This window comes from Miscanthus floridulus, chromosome 6 (genome assembly GCF_019320115.1).
Source record: "Miscanthus floridulus cultivar M001 chromosome 6, ASM1932011v1, whole genome shotgun sequence".
NCBI lineage: Eukaryota > Viridiplantae > Streptophyta > Magnoliopsida > Poales > Poaceae > Miscanthus > Miscanthus floridulus.
Window position 1 is genome coordinate 144,006,253 of NC_089585.1, and position 26,362 is coordinate 144,032,614.

At 44.0% G+C, this 26,362-nt stretch overlaps 3 protein-coding genes across 3 annotated transcripts; 2 read left to right on the plus strand and 1 right to left on the minus strand.

Moving 5' to 3' along the window:
• Positions 1-9,399: 9,399 nt before the first annotated feature.
• On the plus strand, positions 9,400-13,079 carry LOC136460050 (transcription factor GAMYB-like). Its single transcript, XM_066459887.1, has 4 exons — positions 9,400-9,691; positions 10,185-10,574; positions 11,386-12,409; positions 12,491-13,079. The coding sequence occupies exons 2-4, from the start codon at positions 10,191-10,193 to the stop codon at positions 12,757-12,759; spliced, it is 1,677 nt and encodes a 558-aa protein (XP_066315984.1). The 5' UTR covers positions 9,400-9,691; positions 10,185-10,190; the 3' UTR covers positions 12,760-13,079.
• Positions 13,080-18,281: 5,202 nt separating this feature from the next.
• LOC136461419 (uncharacterized) lies at positions 18,282-20,902 on the plus strand. The gene is made up of 2 exons (XM_066460719.1): positions 18,282-20,626; positions 20,701-20,902. The coding sequence occupies exons 1-2, from the start codon at positions 18,282-18,284 to the stop codon at positions 20,900-20,902; spliced, it is 2,547 nt and encodes an 848-aa protein (XP_066316816.1).
• Positions 20,903-22,812: 1,910 nt separating this feature from the next.
• Positions 22,813-25,422, minus strand: LOC136460051 (probable RNA methyltransferase At5g51130). The gene is made up of 8 exons (XM_066459888.1): positions 25,238-25,422; positions 24,595-24,709; positions 24,391-24,438; positions 24,045-24,285; positions 23,851-23,938; positions 23,695-23,760; positions 23,287-23,355; positions 22,813-23,199 (listed from the first exon to the last, which is right to left on the minus strand). The coding sequence occupies exons 1-8, from the start codon at positions 25,388-25,390 to the stop codon at positions 23,110-23,112; spliced, it is 870 nt and encodes a 289-aa protein (XP_066315985.1). The 5' UTR covers positions 25,391-25,422; the 3' UTR covers positions 22,813-23,109.
• Positions 25,423-26,362: the final 940 nt, after the last annotated feature.

The following is a 26,362-nucleotide window of genomic DNA, read 5'->3' on the forward strand; positions in this document are numbered from 1 at the left end:
TTTTGCTATGCTATAGTTAAACTAGCTAGCAGGTCACGACGGACGCGTGATCATATAGTCTGTGTACGTTTCCGGCTATCTGCTATATGATATGATGATGGTGGTGGTGATGCATGATAATGAGTTGCGTGCTGCTTTTGTTCCCTTCTTTTGCAATTCGGAGGATGCAATAAACGTTGAGAGATGTGGTATGCATATATGCATGAGAGAGTCTAGAGTACACTCCTATATCTCGTCATTTCTGAACTAAATTTGGCAGCAAAGTAGGGGAGTCACTGACTTACGGAAAGCTCTTCGGCAGTACGTCGACCAGCTCAATCGCACATGTTTTACCTTTAAAAAAACTGTTGTTCTATCTATTCTAAATTGCAGTTCACTTTACCTTTATTTAGCTTTAAATCAAACTTGTTTTTAACTTTGATCAGGTTTATAAAAAAAAGTATACCAATATTTAAACGAGCTCAAGGGACGATCAAAATCAGCATTAGAGGTGGTGTGGCTGGTTAGGGACAAGGAAGATAGCGGAGGAGGACAAGGAGGTAGAGGTGGCAAAGAGCCCAGTAGGAGGCAGGGGGTGAGGATGACCATAGTGTCTTCGAAGTCGAGCTCAAAGGCCGTGAAGGACCTGGTGGAGCTTTGCTATGCCTCCGTCGACACGGCCGGCGAAGGCATGTTGGGGCTCCATGCTCGACGACTTTCGCTTCGTGGAGGAGGGAGTGAGAGGAAGAAAAAAGCTAGAGACCAACAAAGGAAGAGAGAGTGAGATGTGGAAGTGGAAGATGAAATAAAAAAAACTTAAAAGTTATGTCAGTGATAGATTGACAAGTTCGACTTGTCGTAATAAGAAAGATAAGGACCCTAATTTTAAATTTTTATTTTTTGTGAGTAAGGACCCTAATTTAAAAGCTGCCGGTAGAGTTACAAGTCCAGAAAACAGAACACGTGAAAAATAAAAAGGCCTCTAAATCAAGCAACATCCTAATAATTTCGCAGTTATTTGCTGAAGCTGTTCTTCCTACAATCCGTGTGCGGCAGCACCAGCACAGTCCAACACATTGCATGACTTCCGGGGACTTGGCCAAACGGATCCACTTGACGATCTGCATGCGTGCGTAGGCAGTGGCGCCTACGTACGCGTACATGCACGCATGTATGGCCCGCCGGAATGCCGGCCGGCCGCGCCGCCGTATGCGTGCGCGCGCCGTTGCGCGACGTCTGCAAACCAATCTCCTTGTGCCGGCCGCACACACCACGTACGTACGTCCAAGTCCAATCCGTCGTCGTCTCAGGCGGACAGTGCACCGGCGCCGCGCGCGCTGAGCTCATCGGTCGGTCGGTCATCGACGCGCGCAAGCAAACGCGATCGCCCGTCACGGCACGGCCGGCCCTCGATCGCGCGCCTTCGCGAAGTACTTCCTGGCCGGACACTTGTTCCGATCCCTCATCAGTTGCCAGGCGCGCGGCCGCGGCTAGCTAGTCGGCTCGCATTCACAACGACCCGGCCGACCGCGCGCGTGGGCAGACGCAAGAGAGATCATGATGAGCTGCGTTCGGCTGACGAGTGACGGCTAGCTGTAAGAGAGAAGGCTCGCTCGATCATTGTGTGTACACTTGATACGCGAAGGAGAGATCGAATGGTGCGTGCAATGCAAGCGTACCTCGATCGGTCGCAGCTCGGGAGCGTGAAAATCGCCGAGGAGATCTCGAATAATCCTAACCTGCACGTACGTTCATTTGACATGCATGCACAGATGGTGCAGATTTCTGTCGATCCGGTCAATGCAGAAGGCACAACAAGTAGTACGTACGTACAAACCGTAAACGAACTACCACGACGACCCTCGACCTTTTGAAAACGAAACGCGTACATATATGGAGTGCGTTGTTATACCCACCACATGCATACATGCAGATCGATCGATGGTGCAGGTTCTCTCGATCGGTCAACGCAGAAGGGCAGAAGGCACAAGTACACGTAGCTAGCAGAGTAGCACGAGTCTCCGACGACCTTTGAAAACGCGTATATTTACGTCCTCGTTACACCCCCCCAAAAATAGCAATACCAGTACTGAACGGACTAGTACGTAGAGATTGACCGAGCGGTACAGAGCACTTGCACAAACTGACTCAGTGACTCACGCATCGGGTCTGACCGATCCAGCGAGTTAAGTTGCGTGCAAACGCCTTTCAAGCTCGAACGGCAGGAACGCAAAACTTGTGTGTATTTTTGCCTTCTTGTGCCCTTATTGCAGCAGTTTCGTGCTCTTTGTGATTCCTTTTTTTCATTTGTGGCGGGTAGCCGTGAACCTGACGTACACGTAAGGCCTCGCGGATTCGTATCAATCCACGTGGGTTGAAATGGATTAGAGTGTGAAACTTAAACTAAATTATACTCCATTCCATTCTAACGCACGTGAATTAAGGTGAATCGGTCTGATGGATTTTAGGATTTTCAACGAAGAAGACGGCAGAATCCACGCGCATCAGCCGATCATTCAATTAACGGCCTCCGCAACCAAAAAAATAAAATAACGGCCTCCCCGTGTCACCCTGACGCGGCACAGTATCTTTCTTTTTTTTCTGCTGCTACTGTGCTACACCTAGCTCCCACAGTACGTGTACAGTATAATACGGTGTACTCACAGATTCGTGGCTGTGCCTGTGCGTGCAGGCGCAGTGCAAGCACGATAAGGCTGCCACACGCATATGCAGGGTCGGGGTGACCGGGTGAAGGTCAGCAGCGCCGATGTCACGCGTACCCGCGGCCAGACAGCCTCGAGCCCTCACTTCGACTCGGCCAAACGTGGACGATCCATCCACCACCACTAGCGAGTCGGCCATTGCGGCCTGCAGAAACGATGAACGCGTCGTGGATGCAAACTTTGCTTTTTATACAGAGCAATTTCTTCTTCTTGGAAGGACTATTTTATTTTATTTTCTAAAAGCTAGTGAGCACACAGAACGTTACTCCTATTTTGTCCTCTTCCGTATCGAAATTAAAAGACGTTATAGCTTTTCTAGATATATTGTTTTCGTTATACACTATGTCTAGATGTATTATAAAAGTGTATGCAGAAAAGACAAAACGTCTAGTATTTTGAAGACGGAGGAAGTACCGGTAACGGGAAACTGAGAGCGAATGCAGTCCGATGCGACCGAAGTCAGGGACGGAGCACCGCCACCAGCCTACCCGGCGTGATTTTTTGTCCCCCGTACCCGTACGCACGCGCGCCGGCGTCTGGAGCTAAACGGCGCGTGCAGAGGCGTGTCCAAGTCAGGAATCATGATTACGTACAGGCACTGTGTATTGGTCTGTGCGTGCTGCATCGGACCACTTGTGCACGGTCGCGATGGGGAGCAGAGCCAGATCGTGATCGTCCACAGCCGGAGAAAAATGGTGTGATCTCTGAGCCCGGACCCGGGATGAACACGCGTCCTGAGCTGAGCTGGAGCTTCTCCCAAGGATGGCAGCATTATTTGGAGCGCCGCGAAAGGCAGCGGCCGCGCTTGCCCCAAGCGGAAGGCCGCGACGAGGGGCGGGGCGGACTGCCTGGCTCTGGCTGCTGTGAAGATGCCTTCCATAGCTCCATGGATGGACAAGGACACGGCGAGGCTTCCGCTTCCGCTTCCGGGGCGCCAGGGCGTGGCAGTAAAACGAGGGGCCACCGTTGCCCAGCGCAACATGGGCGGGGGGTGGGACCACTCGCTCGCTCCCGGCAGGGGCCTGTGGGGCCCGCGCGCGCCTCCCACGAGGCCTGCATGTTCGCCCCGGTTGCTTGCTCGCCTCGCCCTCCCTGTCCTGCCTACCTGACCGAGGCACCGAGCGAGTGACTGGGTTTGGAGCGGCGCGGGGCCCACGCCACCGGGCACAGGACCCCCGCGGTGGCCCAGACGGGTCCTGGGTTTGTGGTAGGCGCCACGCAGGGCTGCCGGGAAAAGGGGAGGGGACGACACGCTCGTGGGGCCCGGGGCCCCTAGCCTTGTCCATCCGCGTCGTCCGCGGAACGCAACTCGCTTTCCACTCCTCGCCGTCGCCGTGCCGTGCGGGTGCGGCGGCCGAAGTGCAGGGCTCTGATTGGCACCCGCCGCCGCCGCCGGAGATCGGATCGGGCTGAGCGGTTCAGACCTGGGAGTCCTTGAGAAACCAGAACCCTGACGAGTGGCCAGGCAGAAATAAAGGAGCAGACGGTGGCACCAACCAGACTCGTCGTGTTGGTCTCTTTCCTTGCGTTGGGGGTGTAGGTGTACCGTAACGTAAGCGAGGTCGGGACACGGGACCTGAGGTCAATCCTGCACGGCTGGCTAGGCCGCGCGCGTGGGCCGGGCCTTTTTCTTCCGTTGCCTGTTGCCGTGTTGCGTGCGCGTCTGGTTTGGGAAACGGAGCGATCCGTTTTGCACGCACGGCTCTTTCGATAGTCTCTGGTTTCAGTTTCAGGGCTATCTTCTGTGTCTGTCTGTCGTGCATGGTCATGATGCAGTCTGGTTTCAGTTTCACCTGACTGATGTTTCACTCCAAGCAGGGACGTGGGATGCCTGGACTCTGCGGATCATTATTCGATGCTTGACCGGTGACTGACGATCGACCGGGCGAATACATACTCCGTTACACAAAATACAATCATTCCAGAAAAAAAAATTGTACTACAAATTAACAAGCAAGGAAAAAAAAAGGTTCGCCATACTTACTGCCTTATGTTTTCGACGGAGGTACTACGTGGGGGTAGTATAATTATTACACAGTACAGCCACAGTAAAGCACTGCAGTACTTGTAGATTGCGCGAAGATCTGTGGCCTACGGGGCTCTGAATCGCTCACGTCCTGGCCGCAAAAGTGGCTCTCGCGTATAGGGCTCATCAACCTACGCCGGTCGTACTAGAAATTATGCTGCTGTACGTCGTCGCCCAGTCACCAGTGACCAACCATTGTAGCAGAATTAATACGGATCGAGGAGTACTCCTACTCTTGAAGTGAGCACAGACCGTACACAGCACAGCAGTGTCTCTACGTACGTTACAGTGTCCTTCCTACTCTTTTCGAGTTACCCTAGCTTCTCTGCTCGAAGCCTGAAGGAGCAGTGAAAGTGTACGTATATAAGAGCAAGGCTAATAATACAGCCGGCTTGCTGGCTGTAAGATTCTTTGCAGTTTTTTCTTAGCCCACCCATATAGTAGTTAGCTCTTTACAGTTAATACATGGCCCACTTGTCTCTCTCACAGACTTTATTGGTTCTTGTGCCCAAGCCGGCTGTAAGCTTACAGCCCGCTTCTCCTCTCTCTCCTCTCCTCTCTCTTCCACCTCAGCATTTAGTCGGCTTACAGCCTGCTATTATACTTGCTCTAACTACCGCCCGACACAACATTGTCATTGCTTGTTGTGCTGCAGCGCTGGTATACGTACTCTGCTTTGTAATGTACTGTGCCGATAACTTTCTTTGCCAGGGATCTAATGCTGCAGGCCTGCAGCTTTTGCGACCACGACGACCGCATCGCATGCACATACGTGAAAATGCCTTTATTTTACCACTTTGTAGCGAGAGTGTTTTGACGGGGAATAAATTCCCAACTCCATGTGAAAAAAAGCAAATTAGTGTCCATGAGTTATCATTATATAACTACACTAACGATGAAAGTAAGCCACAAGTTGGTGCAGCTACAATGCTAGTACTGCACTAAGCCAAAGCGTTTGAATGAAACAATATTCTACCGTTTGTATCAAAACAAATTCTACCTACGTGATGTACCTTTGGCATTTCCATTGAACGGAATTCTTTTGACCGGAAAACCCTTTTCTTTTTATTTTTTACAGCATATATTAAGCATTTTGGTTTACTTTAAAAAACAGTCGTTGCATCGGATGCCAGTTTCACGGTTGAACTCTTCAATTAGCTTTTTCCATAAAAGTCTGCTATATATAGAAGCCCTAGTTAAAAAAAAGTGTGGTAAAGGAGGTATTTACCATCGGAATGGGTACTTTTTGCATGAGTGCTTACCACTTAGTTTTTACTTTTCTCGATTAAATTCAAGATTAGGATATGTTTGAGATGCATGAATTTTATAAGATTTCGGCAAAAAGATGGAAGTACAGATGAAGTTTGTTATTGTTGAGTGTTAAAAAAATGTCATGGTGCAGACGGAGTCTTCACTACTTGAATTTGAGTACGAGTGTATGAGATTTGAGCAAGTCCATATGGAGTATATTGTAACATGACGGTCTCTTATAAATTCAAGAGTTATAGACATGTGTAAGCATGTATTAACTCAATGTTGGATGCATAAATAGATGTAGCATAGTGTGCCCTCAACGTGCTGTGAGCGCACCCACAAATACGCCTTTGTTTTAAAGCCTCGCATAAATTGAACACAGACTATTTTCCCCCCAATGGCGGATCCAGAACGAGCCAATAGGACGGTTATCTACTTCATTTCCCACAGTATTAGGGCTAAGCGTCTAGTTCTATTTCCTGCTAAAAACAAATGCGTTCGTACTCGCCTCTATTTTTACATACATGCCATTTTGGGTAAAGTAGTTCATTTAGCCTTTCAGTCCCAAGTAAGTTGGGGTAGGCTAGAGTTGAAACCCACCAAGAGCCCCAAGTCACGGTTCAGACACTTCAATAGCTACTTTCCAAGTACTCATATCCAAACATAGATCTTTAGGTATATCCCAAGGTTTCAAATATCTTTTTATTGTCTCATCCATGTCAATTTCGATCTTCCTCTACCCCTCCTCGTATTATTAGCTTGGCTTAGGACTCCACAATGCACTGGTGCCTCTGGAGGTCTCCTTTGGACATGGCCAAACCACCTCAACCGATGTTGGACAAGTTTTTCTTCAATTGGTGCTACCTCTAGGCGATCACGTATATCATTGTTCCGAACTCGGTCCATTCTTGTGTAACCGCAAATCCATCGCAACATAAGCATTTCTGCAATACTCAGTTGTAAAGTAGTTCATTTTATACTAACTAGAATCTTCTAAAATGTCATGAATTTAGAAACGGGAGGCAGCCATTTTATTATTCCAACGAAATCAACAAACATGTTAGTATACAAAAATGAATTTTGTTCACTGCTATTAGTAACATGCTAAGTGTGTTGTGCGCGCGCGCGCAAGTGTGTGCCGTTAGTTTAACGTCTTGCATAAATTGAATACAAACTCTTTTCCCGCCGGTGGCGGATCCAAAACGAGCCAAATAGGACGGTTATTTACTTCTCTTTTTCCGTTATAGGTCTAGCTGCTAGTTCTATTTTCCGCTAAAAACATATGCGTCCGTACTCTATTCTAGTTTCAAATATATGCCATTTCTGGTAAAGTAGTTCACTTGTTAACTAAGTAGAATCTTCTCAAATGTCATGAATTTAGAAACTGAAGATAACAATTTTATTATTCCAACAAAATCAACAAACATGTTAGTATACAAAATGAGTTATGTCCTGCTATTAATAACATGCTAAGCGTGCCATGCGCGCGCACACAAGTGCGCCTTTAGTTTAAAAAAACACATATGCATTTGTAGATATATAAAATAAATAGTACTTGCCTCTATTTTCAAACATATGCCATTCTTTTGATAATTAAACTAGTTATTTTGTTTGTGGACTAATTATATTTTTTTCTCTAAAATGTCATGAATTTAAAAACCGGAGGCAGCGGTTTCATTACCATAACTAAATCAACAAAACATGTTACTGGTATACAAAAGTTGGCTCACTTTGCTGTCCAAAATGTAATGGTGTGTTACTACTATATAATCTAGGGAGAACGAAAATAATGGGAAGCATGGGCCGAGCCTGGTCAATGTCTATTTTATGCCGTACCACTACTAATCAGACCTAGACCAAGGGTCTTTTGTTGCAGAACTAAAGCAGGGAGTCATCAGATACGTACGATGAGACAAAGTTTTAATTGACCGGGGCATGTGCAGTTTCCTCTCCGGGCCTGACACGCAGGGATGAGAACCCGATCTCCGCACCACGTGCGCCCCCCGAATTAGCAGCGGCGCCTCCATCACCCACCAGAGTACCAGACACCGAGCCGGCCGGCTGTTCCCTTCGTCCACCCATGTGTATGTGTACATGTACGCAGAGAGCCGGCGGATTGGGTCGGATCGGAGCAGCGACGGACACGACGGTGCTTTTGCCCCAGAAGCAACCCATGTACTACGCCTACGCGAAGACAACACACGGCAGGGGAGTCGCATTGCCTGCCTGCGCCCTCTCTCCTTTTGCAGCTTTCGTCGCAGATTTGGCAATCGGAGGCGGTGCTTCTCGTGGTCGCACTCGCACGCTGCCTGTACCTGTAGTGAGCATGCGTGCATGCAATGGTTGACTTGTCGTCCGCAAGAACTGCCGCGTATTGCTACTCTTTTCATCAGAGGAAGTCCTCCGTGAGTTGGCGCGTTCTTTCTCCGCTAGATTAGTGTTCGCCACGGGAAATGTGATTGCTGTGATTTGGCCGGAACCAAGCTACGAACCTAGGATCGAGCTTGCTTTTGTTTATCCCATTTGATTGATTGTGAGAGTTCATATTCTACCTAATACATACATACGTGCTCTAGTCTAGTTTCAAAGGAAAAGGGAAAGGAAAGGCCACACACTACGGGGAAGAAAAAGCAATGGCAGAATGGACTTGAGGTATAAGCAGTAAGCGAGAAAGGTACCGTCACTACTATGAAAGGAAAAAATTCTCTAGATTTGGCATAAATGCCTCCCTTTGCTTTGAGCAAATTGGAGTTTATTTTTTGTTGGGCGTTTAATTGGAATTGGAGGTATCTTCTCACTCATTCACAAGGTATATTCATCATTTCATCTAGGTTCTGCTGCATGCGCACATAAAAAGGGGATTCCATAAATGCCACTCCACTATTTCTTTTAGCAACTGGGTAAATCCTAAGCAAACCCAAAGACCTCACACAAATTCCTTGCAAATTTTCCAAAGAAAGACATGCTGAGATATACCAGTTCCGGAGTTGTAGCTGGTATAACAATGAGATTTGGGAAAATAATGAACAGGTTGGTCTGTATTTACAATAGCAAGACCACGAACGCAGAAAATTGGGAGGAGTATCATGGAAACTTTCCACGAAAAGTTTGTAGCTCCGAAATGTAGGATAATGCTACGGGAGCCTATCTATGACCTACTATACGGGTTTCTTTGATTTTTGTTTTGATCATTCAGCCTCTGATTCTGAGAAGCACGAGACATGAACAAAAAGAAGAAATAAAAATGAATGAATAAAAGAGACAAGAAAAAATTAAAGAAAATAGGGGCCTAGTAGTAGTAGTAGAGAGAGAAAAATAGGTGCCCATGCGCTCACGCCCAATAGCATGGCTTCTCTGGCGCTGTACCTTTCAGCTTTATAATCTGCCCCCCAGGCAAATCCCACAGCCAGGCTCGCCCACACTCTCTCTCCAGTCCTCCTCCTCCTCCTCCTCTCTCTTCCTCCTCAAAACTCTCTCCCTGACCTGAAAATTCTCCACATACTCTGGTGCTAAGTGGTGGTGGCATCTCGCTTAGGCGAGATCCCCCTCCTCCCCCGGTTTCCACTCCTCTGCTCTGCTCCACCCGAGTCGACTCCTTCCCTGCAATCCGCTGGTCAGCTCACAACAGCAGAGGAGGAGTCCATTGGAGGAGCTCATCTAGTCTCCACCCTGGGCTCGATCGGCACCGGCTGCTGCGAGATTCCGCCAGGTAGACCATGTCCTAGTGTCCTTGCTGAATTCCGATTTGCTTTCGGCATCCGGGGTAGTGATTTGAGGGGCGGGGAGGTGCTGAATTTTGGCCTCCTCGTCCTTCTCCGTCCCAATTCTGCCTTGGACCTCCGAGAATTGCCGTTCTCGGGACGCGGGGTGTGCTGTTCACGGCATGTGCTGCTTTGATCTGTGAATTATGGGAGACGGAACCGACCTTTTCCCTCTCGCCTTTACCCGAAATCTCGTGTAAACTGTGGGTGATAGACTGATAGTGATACCACCCTGCTTGGTTGGAGTTCTTTTAAGCTGAAGTGCTCCATAGTCTAGTTTAGCCGTTGATTAAGTCCTTGTTTCCTTTTTCGTTCTGCTGGATTAGGGAAATTGGTGATTTCCATCTACTAATAATGCTCCTTTCATGCTTATCTTGAATATAAATCCAACTGGTAATCTAATACTACTTCCACTCCTCTGTTCCGTGCATACCCTGACAGCGCGCGATGTACCGAGTGAAGAGCGAGGGCGAGGGCGACTCCGAGATGCTGCTGCAGGACCAGATGGACTCGCCGGTGGCCGACGACGTCAGCAGCGGAGGCGGGTCGCCTCACCCTCACAGGGGCGCCGGGCCGCCCCTGAAGAAAGGGCCCTGGACGTCCGCGGAGGACGCCATCCTGGTGGACTACGTTAAGAAGCACGGCGAAGGGAACTGGAACGCGGTGCAGAAGAACACCGGGCTGTTCCGCTGCGGCAAGAGCTGCCGCCTCCGCTGGGCGAACCACCTCAGGCCCAACCTCAAGAAGGGGGCCTTCACCCCGGAGGAGGAGCGCCTCATCATCCAGCTCCACGCCAAGATGGGGAACAAGTGGGCGAGGATGGCTGCTCATGTAAGTGCCATGCCGAATACTTGATTCCCTGTTCTGCACTTCTGCACATCCGTATTTCGTATTTCAGTCTGCACATGTCGAATATTTGATTCCCTGCTTTGTGTCTTTATTACGTATATACGTGCAGTCTTTAATTCAGGATGTGTATTTCTGTAGTTATTTAGCGAATTATTCTGTTTCGTGTCACGTACTGGAGCTGTAATGATCCGTCCATGTTGCAGTAACTTATATGGTTTTCTACTTTAATTCAATAAATACCAATCTTGTGGTTCAAAATTTAGGTTTGCCGACTTTCCTGTAGCAACCTGCTAAAATCCTCATGGAATCAAAGAAGATTCTGGTCCACAAGTGCTAATTTTCTAGTATCACTCCTGATCTGTGATACCAAGCAAAGATCACTTTCAAATATTTTTTTAGCTTTGGCTTTCAACTCCATATGACTTGTCATTGTTACTATTTTATGGATAAAGACATTAATGGTAGTCATATTATAAGCATGTTAGCCTTGGTACCGTTTTTTTTTTAAATTTCAACAATCATTTTTATTTGCAATCTCTAGACCTTATAAAGCTAATATTTTTTGCCATTGTATATGTGCTCGCTACAATTTGGCAAGATATAAATTCTAGTCCACTGAAAGTTACGGCCAGGCCCCAGTGTCTTCAATTGAAAAATATGCTACTATGTTTTGAAATGTTTAATATGCCTTACATGTGTGCATATGTTTGTAGTTAGTTCCTATTTTTACCCTTAACGATTTGTGCATATATTTTTCTATACTGTCGTCATTAACCTTGAATGCTCTTCTCAGTTGCCAGGGCGTACTGACAATGAAATTAAGAACTACTGGAACACTCGAATAAAGAGATGTCAACGAGCTAACCTTCCTATCTATCCTGCTAGTGTATGCAATCAATCTTCAAATGAAGATCAGCAAGTGTCTGGTGATTTTAACGGTGGCGAGAACATATCCAATGATCTTCTATCTGGGAACAGCCTTTATCTACCAGATTTTACCAGTGACAATTTCATTGCTAATCCAGAGGCTTTATCCTATGCACCACAGCTGTCAGCTGTTTCAATAAGCAATTTGCTCGGCCAAAGCTTTGCATCAAAAAACTGTAGCTTCATGGATCAGGTAGACCAAACAGGGATGCTGAAACAATCTAGCTGTGTGCTTCCTGCATTGAGCGATGCCATTGACGGTGTGCTTTCCTCAGTTGATCAATTTTCAAATGAGTCTGAGAAGCTCAAGCAAGCTTTAGGTTTTGATTATCTTAATGAAGCCAATGCTAGCAGCAAGAGTATTGCACCTTTCGGGGTTGCACTTACTGGCAGCCATGCCTTTTTAAATGGCAACTTCTCTGCTTCTAGGCCCACAAATGGTCCTTTGAAGATGGAGCTCCCTTCACTCCAAGATACTGAATCTGATCCAAATAGCTGGCTCAAGTATACTGTGGCTCCTGCAATGCAGCCTACTGAGTTAGTAGATCCTTACCTGCAGTCTCCATCAGCAACCCCTTCAGTGAAATCTGAGTGTGCATCGCCGAGGAACAGTGGTCTTTTGGAAGAGCTGCTTCATGAAGCTCAGGCACTAGGATCTGGGAAGAACCAACAACCATCGGTCCGAAGTTCAAGTTCTTCTGCTGGCACACCTTGTGAGACTACTACGGTGGTTAGCCCAGAGTTTGATATGGGCCAGGAATATTGGGAAGAACAGCCCGGTTCTTTCCTCAGTGAATATGCTCATTTTAGTGGAAATTCTTTCACCGAATCCACTCCTCCTGTTAGTGCTGCATCACCTGATTTCTTTCAGTTCTCCAAAATTTCTCCTGGTGAGTACATTTTCATCGCTGACCTGTTCTTTCAATAATCGATTTGATTAGCTCAGTTACTAGAGGCTTATTCATTTGCAGCACAAAGCCCTTCAATGGGCTCTGGTGAGCAGGCGTTAGAGCCTAAGCATGAGTCAGCAGCTTCACCTCATCCTGAAAACTTGAGGCCTGATGCATTATTCTCTGGGAACAACACAGCTGATACATCCATTTTCAACAATGCCATAGCAATGCTCCTGGGCAATGGCATTAATGCCGAGTACAAACCTGTTCTTGGTGATGGAATTGTGCTCGATTCTTCCTCGTGGAACAACATGCCACATGCTTTCCAAATGGCGGAATTCAAATGAGTTCCATGTACTTCTTTGTGATGCTGAAGGGCTTCTTGCTGCTTGTTTTGGGGTCAATATCATGGAAGGTCTCATTGATTGTGATGCTACATTCCTGACAGAGATCCTTGAGGGCGTGCAGGTGCAGCGGCTACCAGATGTTATCTTCATGCGAATAGTCCTTTTGTCTAATAAAGTGCATGAAGATAAGCCGGATATTATTATTTTTGCTTTGTATTAGAGAACCGTTTTTGTCATCCCTGTCAGGATTCTGTTGGAAACGTGTCATGATTTTTGTTTGAACAATTTAATATCGGTTATTGATATTGTGCTGTGTGCTATCCCTTGATGCATTTGCATGTGGTAGCAAATTGTTTGAGTACTATACACTGTCATTGCTGCTGGCACATCATTTGTGCAATATTGATGGTTTTTTAGATGTGCATTAAATTGCAATATTAAATTGAGAAATTATATGCCTGTATCATGTTTGTGCTCCTGATTGAGTGAAAGCGCCAATCCTTGCACCACCAGTTCTAGCTTTCCCTGCCTTTGGAAATCCGCTAGCTTTAGCTGATGTCTGAAGGAAAAAGCAAAGGATATTGTGGCTTCAGAGTTGGAACCCAAAAGATGTTGTATCATCTACGACACTAGGAGGAAGCCGCACTGCACGGTCGCCGCACTGCGTGTACCTAACTCTGCTCTGATATCAGTTCTTGCGTTGGATTCGTCCTTTTGGTTTCACACGATCAGTTTCTTTTATTAGTTCAGTCTGTGTGCTACACATCCTCGTACTTAGTATTTATTATTTTTTTATTACGCTTTTCTTGTCGTTGGGCCTGCAACACTTTTCGGACTCCATTTTGAATCCAGGACTCTCAAAAGTAGTAGTAATAGGATTCAACTAGTTGTCAATTGCAATCCTAGCGCTAGCGGAATTTTAGGTATCTTTCTAATGAAGCATTTAGATGCTACACGTGAAGAATTAAAGAAGACAAGACAATATACACAAACGAAACTTTCCATGTGTTGAACCCCATCTTAGATTTCCAATATTCCTATGGATTAAGCCATAGGAATTTTGTAGGATTTTTATATGCTCATCACACCTTTTTTTTAAAGGGACACATGGGACGGTAAGAAGTATCCCTATAAGATTACAATTCTATAATTTTTTTCCAGCAATTATTTGTTCCAAGGGGGGCTTTTGACACCAATACTCTAGATGAACTATAGGCAGTGGTGGAGATTGAACAATATCTTAAAGGGAGCTATCATTGAATTAGGGGAGCCACTAACGATGCGTGAATCAAATTAGCCATGAATTTGTTTTAAAAAAATTAGCCATGAATTGTTTTATGTTTATATTAAGAAAAATTAAGATCCTAAGACATTGAACATTCTGCAAAATCTAATGCTGCCAAACCAGTAAAAAACGTTATGAAGCAATGAAAAAAAATCGACGGTTGAATCGTCGAGTACAACATAGGCTCAACACCTCCGATCCTTGATCTGTCATGTTGGATAATTGATTTTCTCCCCGTGATCGTTGATGATGAGGTCGACAACCTAGAGTTACTTGTCCTTGTGAGGAGTGCCCAGAAGAATCTCTCTCTCTCTCTCTCTCTCTCTCTCTCTCTCTCTCTCTCTCTCTCTCTCTCTCTCCTTATAGATAATGGCTAGAAATTGACCTCTTGCTGATGAAATCGATGTCCGCAACTGTGATCTCGTTGTGGCCATCACTGAAGTCATCACAGGCAACAATCTCCCAACCAAAAAAATCATATAATTTTGCCGGTAGATTTATTTAGACTAAATCTTAACAAACTAGATCTAAATGACTATTGTAAATGAGAGATGGATCCCCTCTCCTTCTCGCTAGTGACAGACTCACGTGGAGAAAAAGAAGGAAGAGAGCCTAGCCGGCAATGACATGGAGGAGCCTAGAAGAGGCGGGCGACGGCTGTCTCCCAAGCTAATTGTTTGTGCTCAGTGGTGCTTTTTTAATCACCGAGTACCTCGATGTGACCATTCTTCATCCAGAGCTAGAAAATCAGACTATTTGGAGATGTACTAAGGATGCGTAGTATTCGGCCCGCTCGGCAGACGCTTGCCTGCATCTCCCATTGCTCCACCTTAAGGATGTCTCGCTCTGCCTCGACCACTGTCGGCTCGCGTAGAGGAGAGTATTTTGGGGTGGGCTCACAAACACATAGAATAATAAAGTTTTGCAGAGCTTGTTTTTCAACTTCCTCTCTTGCGTGCAGTTCCCGTCCATAGTACATTAGGTTGATCATGTGCAGAAGTTGCTTCCAGAGCGGCTCCACGACTGCTATTAAAGAGGCATATAGCTGCGCGCAACAAAACAAAAGTGACTACATCTTCCAAAAAAAAGAGAGAATATATAGTTTAATAGTTTTAGATCCGGTTTGTTTAGACTTCCTAGGAGATTTTGGACCTTTCAAAAGCCAAAAAAATCCAAGAAGCCAAAAGCCATCTGGTGTTTTGGTTTATAGGAGATGTTTGGCTTTTGAGAAGTCAAAAAGCTAGTAGTCACACAAAAGAGATATATAGTTTCCCCTAGAGTAAATTGCACCCTGGGTACTTAAACTATTGGGGCATTACTATCTAGGTACTCGAACTGAAAAAACTATCACCTGGGTACTTAAACTATGGGGGCATTACCATCTGGGTACTCGAACTAAAAAACCTCCCACTTGAGTACTTAAACTATTGGGTCATATCATCTGGGTACCGTCGCCGCCGCTGCAGAGTGAACAGGAGCGCGGGAAAATGAATTTTGAATCTTTTTCTTTTTCTGAAAATGGATGAATAGTGCTGGAATTTGTTATTTTTGTAAAAAAAATAATTAGAGCTCCAAACATTCTAAAATTTTTTGTGTGGCCTCTATATGATGTACTCTACCTAGGAAAAATATGAAACTTGGAAAATGAATAGATTTTGTATGTTTAAAAATTACCTCTTTTAATTAATAAATGAACTTCCATAAATTTTATAATTAAAATAAATAAATGTCAAAAAGAGGCGGCCTAACTGTGTGCGAGTGAGCAGGCGAGCACAGGTTTTTGAGAAGTCAAAAAGCCTAACTGTGTACTTAAACTATTTTGGCTTTTGAGAAGTCAAAAAGCTAGTAGTCTAAAAATAGCCAAAAGCTCAAATAAATAAAGCCTTGGAACTGTCTAAGTGAGCGTGAAATGCCGTGTCCAGCATGAGCCAGAAAAGGCATGGCATTGACAAACTTTTGTATAGATTTGCAGTATAATTTTATATTTATTCTATTGTGAATGATAAATAAAGAAGAGTACCTGTAAATAATTGTGTAATTTTTTACATGGAGAGACAAAAAAAAGTTATGTTGGAGCGGCAAGAAATGCTTAGAATTATACTCTAACGAGAGAAAGCTACATCCCAACTTAGCCCTAAATGTTTTTATATTTTTTGTTGTAACACATAGAATAAAGCTCTATCAATTGAGCTATATCTCCAACTTCTATATAGTTTCTCCTAAACTCGTAATGTTTTTTTTTGTCATACAAAAGGGATACTTTTTTTGGTTGTAACGCATAGAATAAAAAGCTCTACCAATTGAGCTATATCTCCAACTTCTATATAGTTTTTCCTAATTAGATTCCTAATGTTTTTATTTTTAGAATTAAACTCTACTGAGAGAAAGCTACATCCCAACTTCTACATAGTTAGCCCTAAATATTTTTATAGTTTTTGTTGTAACGCATAGAATAAAGCTGTACCAATTGAGCTGTATCTCCAACTTCTATATAGTTTCTCCTAAACTCCTAATGTTTTTTTGTCATACAAAAGAGATACTTTTTGTTGCAACGCATAGAATAAAGCTCTACCAATTGTGCTATATCTCCAACTTCTATATCATTTCTCCTAAATTCCTAATATTTTTATTTTTTTTGTCACACAAAAGAGATATATAGTTTCCCCTAAATTCCTAATGTTTTTTTTGTCATACAAAAGAGATATTTAAAAAATATTTTTGTTGAAGATGCGAGGAATCAAAACCCGTACCTTTAATAAGCACTTTTAATGCTCTACTATTGAGCTACATCCCCAACTTTTGTTTTCATTTATTACTATTACACTATATAAATATTTTTTGTTTGTTTGTCATGGAACAGAAATAAATAGTTTAATTTTACACTATATAAATATTTTATTTTATTTATGGCGATGCACGAATCAGATCCTGTAATAACTCTATGAATATAGCATAATATTCACCCCGAATTTCTATTAGTTTTCCACTGTTAAAAAATATAAAAAAAAACTTGTGCTAGAGACGCGAGGAAAATTGAACCCCGGTCTTTATCGTCATCAAAAGGAAAATTGAGCCCATATAAGCATATCCGAACAAAGGCAACAGCAGCGTACGAGTCTACCGAGACGTGCGGTGGCGCGCGTACTCCGCGCAGCGGGATGTATGTGCGGCGGCCTCGCCTGCAGATGCACGGTGGCGTACGGCGTACCCATCCATTCATCATAGATTCATGGGAAAATTGGATCCATACCATCAAAAGAACATGTCTTTAGATGTATACCATTAAAAGAATCATCTTATGATACTTACCATCAAAAGATCACAATGCAATAGCTATGTACCATTCAGTTTGCTTCCGTTACAAGATCGTTAATCCTTTTTCCTGTTTGCCGATCACGCGTTTTTCAACTTCTGTTTTTGCCCCTGGGCAAACCAACACAGCCACGAGGACGGCCAGAAGCTTCGACTCGCTCCTGTGTGAGGAGTCGCATTGCGGACCTCCAGTGCGCGGCGCTCGCCCCGTGCGAAAGAGTCGCGGCGACGCGTTTCCCCGGCGGTGGCTCAGGCTCCATAGCAGCGCACCTCATCGGCGGTGGCTGCCTCCTCGACGGCGCTGCCCTCTACTCCATGGTGTGTATCCCTGTATTCCTCTTCTTCCTCCCTTATTTTCCTGGTTCTAAATCCTAGTTTTTCCCCTCTCATAGTGCTGAGCAATTGGTCCTGATTTGAGCAGAATGGATCCTGCCGAGGTTCTGGATGGGTAAGATCCTTTTTTCTGTCTTCTAAGCCTGTGTAATTTATTGTAATTTTTATTTATTTAGTTTGCTGGTAGGTCACCGTCATTTGTCCTGAACTTGGAATTGCAATTTTTTTCTATCCTGAACTTGGAATTGCTATCGATTGGTCCTTACATTTGGTCTCCCTTCCATATGTTGGTAACTATTGTTGCAGAATTGATCCGAACAGTGCATGCAAAGTAGAGGTCACCGTCAATGCTTACTTCACTATCAAAGACGGTAGAAGGGAGTACAATCGGGGTAGGACAGTAAGTTGGATTGTTGATTGAGAAGAATACGCAATCATTGATCTAGAGAAAGATATTGCTCCATATTTTACATGGGGCAGTGACCAAGTGGCAAATTTTTGGGTTCGATCAGGGGATAATGTGACATGCAAGTTGGCGTCCGATGCTCAGCTTCTTGACTTGCTAAGGGCATCTAGACTAGTGAAATTGTTCATGGTAGTGGGCAGACGTGAGCTGAATGTAAGAGAGGAGGAGATGTCTGCTGCAGTGAACACAGGAAAGGAAGAGATGCTTGCTGCAGTGAACACAGGAGAAGAGATGATTGCTGCAGTGAACACAGTAAAGGAAGAGATGCTTGGTGCAGTGAACACAGGAGAAGAGGATATGCCTGCTGCAGTTAACATAGGAGAGGAGGTGATGCCTACTGCAGTGGACAATGATTTGGAAACACTAGACAAAGGATTTGCATGGGCAGAAGCACCTAAATATGGGGAAACAACTGCAGGGCCACCAATGGCTATAGAGGAAGAGAATGAGCACTTTATGACTGCTGGGTGTGATCCTGATGGAGATGAGCCAACTGGAACAAATGAAAAGTGGAGGTACTTTAAAAATGACGATCATGTAGTCATTGATCCAGTTGAAGTAGACATGCATCAAAGAAAGAGGGCTAGGTCTGTTCTAGAAATTAGAGACTTTGATAGTGAAGTTGTACCTGATGATGAGGCTACTATGCTTGATGATTTTCTGGCGCCTCACACATCACATGATAAAGAGAATCCAATCATTAAGGAGGGAGACACGTTTGTAGACAAGAATGCTTTTGTCCACACTATTAGGCAATATGCCATAAAAAATGAGTTTGAAACTATGATTGAACATAGTGACACAAAAAGGTACAGGGCAAGGTGTGCAGATCAAAACTGTAATTGGAGAGTGTTTGCAAAGAAACTACATGGTGGCAACACATTCATGGTGATCAAACTCTCAGGATTGGATGTCCACACTTGTCCCAGTACAAGCAAGATGAAGGGTCAAGAGGCTTCCATAGCTTGGGTATCTGAAAAGGTGAAAGATGTTGTAAAGGAGGATCCCACTATAAGTGCAAAGAAATTACAGAGAAGATTGGAGAAACACTACAACATTGAATTGTCATATTTTAAAGTATGGTCTGGAAAAAAGTCTGCATTGGAGGATCTTCATGGTACTTGGGAGGAGAGCTTTCAAATGTTATGGAGATTTAAAGCAGCACTAGAAGATTGTTGCCCAGGAAGCATTGTTGAGATTGATTGCAAGAAAATTAATGGAGAAATGAACTTCTCTAGGATGTTTGTTGCAATTAGAGCATGTATTGATGGATTTATGGCTGGGTGCAGGCCTTATCTTGGGGTTGATTCCACTCATCTTACTGGAAAGTATAAAGGCCAGTTAGCTACAGCAACTGTAATTGATGGGCACAACTGGATGTATCCAGTTGCATATGGGATATTTGGCAAAGAGACAAATTCCAACTGGGCATGGTTCATGGCACAGCTGAAAAGAGCAGTTGGGACTCCCCCTGGATTGACAATTCACACTGATGCTTGTAAGGGATTAGCATATGCAGTCACTAAGGTCTTCAAAGGTGATGTGGAGCACCGTGAGTGTTTTAGGCACCTAATGGCTAATTTTAGGAAAAAGTTCAAGGGTGATGTACTGAAATATATGTGGCCTTGTGCATGGGCATGTACAGATCATAGGTATGGCACACTAATGGAGAAAATTGCAGCAACTAGTCCTAAAGCAGTTCCGTTTTTAAATAGGCATCACAAGCTGAAATGGAGCAGATCTAAGTTCTCAAAAGAATGCAAAGTTGATTATGTTAACAACAACATCTCAGAATCCTTTAACAATTGGATTAAAGATGACAAATATCTTCCGGTTGCTGATCTAATGGATAAGATTAGGGAGAAGATCATGGAGAAGATTTACACAAGGCAAGTGATAGCCAATAGAATGGAAAGGTGTATCCTGCCAAGTGTGTTACATGAGTTGAACATGAAGAGCCGAGGACTCCACTATGAAATCCAGAAGAGTGGTGCAATGTCAGGTGAGATATCAGGAATAACAAAAGAAGGGAAGAATTGGAGAGTTGCTGTTGACATCCAGAAAAGAACCTATGGATGTGGACAATGGCAGATTTCTGGGAAACCATGCACTCATGCAATAGCTCTATTTGGGAAAGTTAGACAACTTAACATTGAGAACTTTGTGGATGACTACTATTCAGGAGAGAGGTTCAAGGCAGCTTATCAATTTGTGATCACTCCAATGGGTGACAAGACACGATGGCCAAATTTTGACCCTGGGTTTAAAATGATTCCTCCAAAGCTAGAACGGCCTGCTGGTAGACCAAGGAAGAAAAGAATCAAGGCTAGTGGAGAAGCAGGAAAAAGAGGCCCATATCAATGCAAAAGGTGCTTTCAGTTTGGACATATAGAGAAGAGTTGTACTGCTACTCAAGCTGAATTAGAACAAGAGCTTCCACCACCTCGTCCAAAAAAACCAAAAAAGCAAAGGTATTGTAAATAATAAATCATACCTTATGTGTAATGCATTTTGTTCCCTGTCTAATCCATGTTGCGCCTCCTAGAAAATCCAAATCTAAAGTTGTCGAAGTCTCCACTGTTTATGCTGAACCATCACAAACTGCTACTGATCCAAAAGTGATGTCCAGTCCAGGTGTAACAACAAGAAGCATGTCTTCTCTTTCTCCGATCAGCCCAGGTCCTACAACAAGAAGGATGGCGTCTATCTCACCTGGTGGAATTAATTGTAGGCTCATTATTAGCTAGAAACATTACCTTTCCAACTCTAATCTGTGTGTGAGCATGGCTGGGCAAGTGTGTTGTCCAACTCTATGTGTGTAAATATGGTGCCGCTATGCAACACTATTTCATATTTTGGTATTCAGCTGTGAACTTGCAAACTATCAGCTATTATGGTACTAGAATGGAACCAAAATCATGATATATAATGCTCAAAAGTTGTGTTATATGTTGATGAGATATTATGTTATATCCTAGTGAAATAGTGTTTTACATGTTCTCTTATATCCTGTTATAATGCTGCTGAAATTGGGGCTGGAGTGCAGCTACATTATTGCTGGTGGCCAGTTGGAGTGCAGCCATGTAAATGTTACAAGCAAGGGTAAACTTGTCACAATTAACGTCTGTTAATGCGTGGTTCATAGAAATGGTAAGGAGCTAGAAAGTTACATTTTTTGATGGTAAGTATCATAAGGTGATTGTTTTGATGGTATACATCTAAAGACATGTTCTTTTGATGGTATGGATCCAATTTTCCCTAGATTCATAGGCCATCACGCGATGTGTGTGGCATGATTTCGGCACGAGCGAGGCCGGCCAGCGCCGCGCGCGCACGCAGGCTCCGTGCACGCGCAGCGCCCCATACCTGCGGGCCGCGGCGCACCGCGCACGGCCCGTCGAGCGATTTCTCCGCGCGGTGGGCGGTGCCGTCACTGCCGTGGCAGAGGACCGGAGCCCAGAGTTACTGCAACGGCACCGGCCTGTTCGCTTATTAGCTACAGTATTTTCTCTTACAATAAAACAGTTTCAGCCGGCTTATTGCTGCTGCCGTCTGAAGCCCTTCCTGGACTCTGAACCTTGATCAACAACGAATCGATCAGCCAACGGCGACGATGCAGAGGCGGCCAGGAAGCGCACACAACAAATGCCGAAATGTACAGTACATGTGGAGGTTGATTATTTGGTCTGCAGCTTCTTGAACACGTCCTTGAAAGAACAGTTTCTTGAACATTTCTTCCAAAAAAAAACAGTTTCTTGAACACGTATAAATAAATAACTGGATTTCTGAAATTGGTACTGTGTTGTTTCAATGCACGCATGTGGATTGTCTCCCTATAAGAACTAGGGGACTTAAACTCATGACGTTCACATTAGTCACCCCAAATCCACCCTGACCCTGATGGATGTATGATGTATCTAATGCCTTTCGGAGTGGGATCCATCCAGCTTAAGTTTGAGCTACAAGTGACCGGTGAACTGGGGATTCTCTTCAGCTGTACTGAACTACTGAAGTACTGATGGTGCAGCAGCAACCTTCAGCACATAAAGGAAGCCATCATAAAGAAGGCACTTCCACTGCACACACACACAAATAATGTGCCGTTCCGCTGGTCACAAAAGCCGGCTTATTCGGCTTCTTTTTTCAGCCGGAACAATATTTTTCTCTCGCAACAATTCAACCGGAACAGTATTTTTCAGTCAAATTCAACCCAGCAAACGGGGCAGTGTGCAAGTAAAATGCCAGCACCAGCACCAGTAAGTAGACTCTTTCATTTGACTTCGTTCGCTCAAATTAAGAAATTATTATATTATTAAGAATTAAGCAAGTACGACACTCTTCTCTCGCTAAAACTAACCTCAAGCGCTCCTGTGTTCAGATGCGAGTTGGGAGGGTTGGATCTGTCCAAGATGGATGGGCTTCAAGAACTCTGTGTGATCGGTCTTTAGTTGAGTTTCTGTTTTGTAGCTGGGAGCGTGGGATTACGTGTTCTTTTGGAAGTTTGCTTAACTCGAGATGCTTTGTCATCCGAATGCTGTAAAATGCTTGTTGGTATTTACTATTTAGCTATGCTGACTGGGGTTGATTCCCTAAAATCATGATCATATATACGCAGCAAACAATATGCAAGAGCAATCATGATGTTCATAGCAGGCAAAATTGATATTCATGGAAGCCTCTTTTTCGCTTTCAGGGTACGGTGTCCATTATCCATTTTTATACAAGAACAAAACCATTGGCAAAATTCCCAACACTTCCAACTAGAGAACACAACATCCTACCACCACTCTTCCATCTTGATCCTTTGACATCTGATACTCTCTTTTGCAAATGCAAGGCCTTCATTGTTGTACTTGTACCCAGTCAGTCAGCGAGCATTTCAAAGCTCAACACAATCATTTGGTCAGGGAGTGTGCACTTGGGCAGGGATGCCACAATCCTTGACCCAGTTTCATCATTTGTGGTAAACTTCTATTGGGCGGTTGAAACCACTGACGGTACCCACCAATCTGTCCGCAATCAACTCTACCGACCTAAATCCAATCTGGCAGCACAAACACCACATTGTTTACTGAAATTCTGCTGAAAGGGTCAAGAACAAAACTTTGAGTTGGCAGCCAAAATAAAATACCTTGTCTAGAAGGATCTCCCGAAACGTCTCTGGGTATATACAGATGGTGTTGAAGTTCTCTTTGGCAACCTGAAAACAGGTAGGGAAAAGGTAGTAAGAATTGCAGGTTTATCACGCTCAGGGAAATTTAAAGGTCTACAACATGAAAGAATCAAGAATTTGTATTAAATTTGGCAGAGGATTTTGATCATTTATGGTATGTTCACTTGAGCTTAGGATCAAGAGTGCAGCAGCTAAGAACATTTGCTTGTCAAGAGTCACATTTAGCCTAATTAATGGAAAGTGCAGCAAGATTTTCACAAACAACTTCCTTCTAAGAAACAACTAACATTACCCGTTTCAATGCAGTGTAAAGAAAAATATCAAGAAGTGTTAGCTGGTCACATAATCTGAACAAAAAGAACCAACCTCTGAAACTAATCTGTTATTCTTATATGAACTCCATGGTTGAGGCTCCATGATAAAAACACCTCCCTGCAAAATTACATATGGGAAAAATATGTAATTTTCCTCTTACCGTCTATGTGCAATTTAGAAGACCAGCAAATAGAGAGGCATAGATACCGGTCTAAGAAGCCTCCAAATCTTCACGAACAGAGTAACTAGGCCATCATCACCCCAGTTCAGGTGGATCCATTTTGTCACACTCAAACTACATCATAAAAAAATTAAAAAATAAGCTAGTGGCACTGTGGGAAAGAACAGTACAAAGAAAACTTCAATTCTTGAGAGATCGCTATCGTTAATCTGTAACTTACCAGAGTATGGTGTCATACTGTTCTGAACATCCATCCATACTCTCTACAAAGTTTTCACGTCGAAAAGAGACAATTTTAAAAAGATCTTGGTGCCTGTTCCCATTTGATAACTCAGATGCCACTTCTCCTGGAGAGCTCTGAGAAGGAGAATCTGACAATTCCTCAGCTTTCACGTTCTTTGTAGCCACCTTATCCTGCCGCATTATCCTTCGTAGGTTCCACTTAGCAGTCTCAATCAAACCTAACAGGGAAAGATAAAAATGAATTCGATTCAAGTAATATTCAACGACAGAACATGAGAGGAGATTCGACACGCAACAGGAGTTTATTAGGGGGGATTAAAAACCTGAATCAATATCAACTCCAAGAATGCTTCGACAATTAAATTTCATGGCTGCACAAGATTAAGAAAACAAACGTGAGAAACCTAATGACCTCATCTTGGGGATTGAGACATTTGTCTACAAGAACTACATAGCACCTATAAGCATGCTATATAAGAATGTAGCGAATGAAATCAAGAGTTTATACCCCAAAATCAAAAGGTTACCTAAGCCAATCGTTACCAAACCCTGGTTGCATCCAATATCGAGACAATCCTTGTTTTCAAACCACTGCTTCTTGAACGCCTCGAGGCGAGGATCTTCACCAACATTACGGTCAATCTGTAGAATTATTGAAGTTATAATTTATATCAGCTGGAAAATGTTAAATCCCCTCCCACCCTAATAGCATTTAGGCATGCTATTACAGAATAAAATATTGGAAAATCCGAGGTTAGGAGTTACATGTAAAAGAGCTCCATCTACTCATCCCTGCCCACTAGTAATTAGGCATGCTAATGCTATTATACGGAATAAATATTGGAAAATCTGAGGTCAGGAGGTACATGTAAAAGAGCTCATCTACTCATCCCTGCACAGTAGTCCGGCCAACAACACAGTCCACAGACCAGTACCAGTGCTTTCATCCCCGTGAACCATCTCTAGTCACGCACTTAGGGATGTAAGTTTAACTTTCTCTGGGTCATGGGTCAATCCAAAACAACCCAACTGAACAGAAATACCCAAACCCCACGAACACCTGAACCTACTGTGAGGCATATCGTCGAACAGCTGGCGACCGCGCGTGAACACTGATTGGACAGTAGCAGTTCCAGGGAAAAGCACAAACGGAAGCGGTTTTGCGCTCACCCGGTAGCCGTAGTAGTTCTTGTAGTTGCCGTAGATGAAGACCTCCTTCTTCTTCCGCTTCTGCCAGCCGCCGCCGCCGCTGCTACCTGCGCCTCCCTGGCCTTCCTCGCCCTGTTCGCTGCTCCGCTTGGGGCGGATCCAGTAAAGGGACATGGGTGTACACCTGTACACCCAATATTTTTTGCAAAAACGTCGAAGTTTGGTGTGGCTTGTCAAATACTAGCTAATAGCTTTGGGCTCGTGTACTATTAAAAAAAAGATCACAACGTACTTTGTGTTTCTGCAAAATTTCAACGGTTTTCAGCGTCACTGTTTTAATTTTTTTTTGTACCCTCCATACCACTGCCATCAGGTTAGACTCTAACGCCGTCAAACTATACGTGTGAAAAGTCAAAAATACCCTTAAATTTAAATATGTCATTAATTTTTTTTGAGCATCTTAACGACTTCAAATGAAAAAACTCAAAACTAGAAAGTCAAGATCTATAAATTTTATATAAAAATTATCTTCATTTAATTCCGCAAAAAAATATGATTTGATATGATTAATATATCTTAGAAAAATCATATTTTTTTTACGGAATTAAATGAAAATATTTTTTATATGAAAATTTCAGATCTCGACGAGATCTACAACTTTCTAGTTTTGAATTTTTTCATTTGAAGTCGTTAAGATGCTCAAAAAAATTAATGACATATTTAGACTTAAGGGTATTTTTGACTTTTCACACCTGCAGTTGATGGCGTTAGAGCCCAAACTGACAGCAGTGGCATGGTGGACACAAAAAAGTTAAAGCAGTGACGCTGAAGACCGCTTAACTTTTCTAGGGGCTCACATGGCATTGCGATCTTTTTTAATGGCACATAAGGAATTCTCCCCATAGCTTTAGGTTAGGGTTTCAATGCTTAGCTTGAAGGAAAGGGAAGAAAAGGGAAGGGAAGAGAAGGGATGAAAGCACCTGGTGGGTGCTCGTCGTCGATCCACTTCAAGCTCAACACATCTAGATCTTCCACGCTGATCTGAGCAGTGACCCAGTTGAAAAACCGGTCGGAAACTCTTTACGTTACGTTGACATCCTGCCAACATTTTGCGTTGGATTTTTTCTCACCCTCCTCCACGAGTCC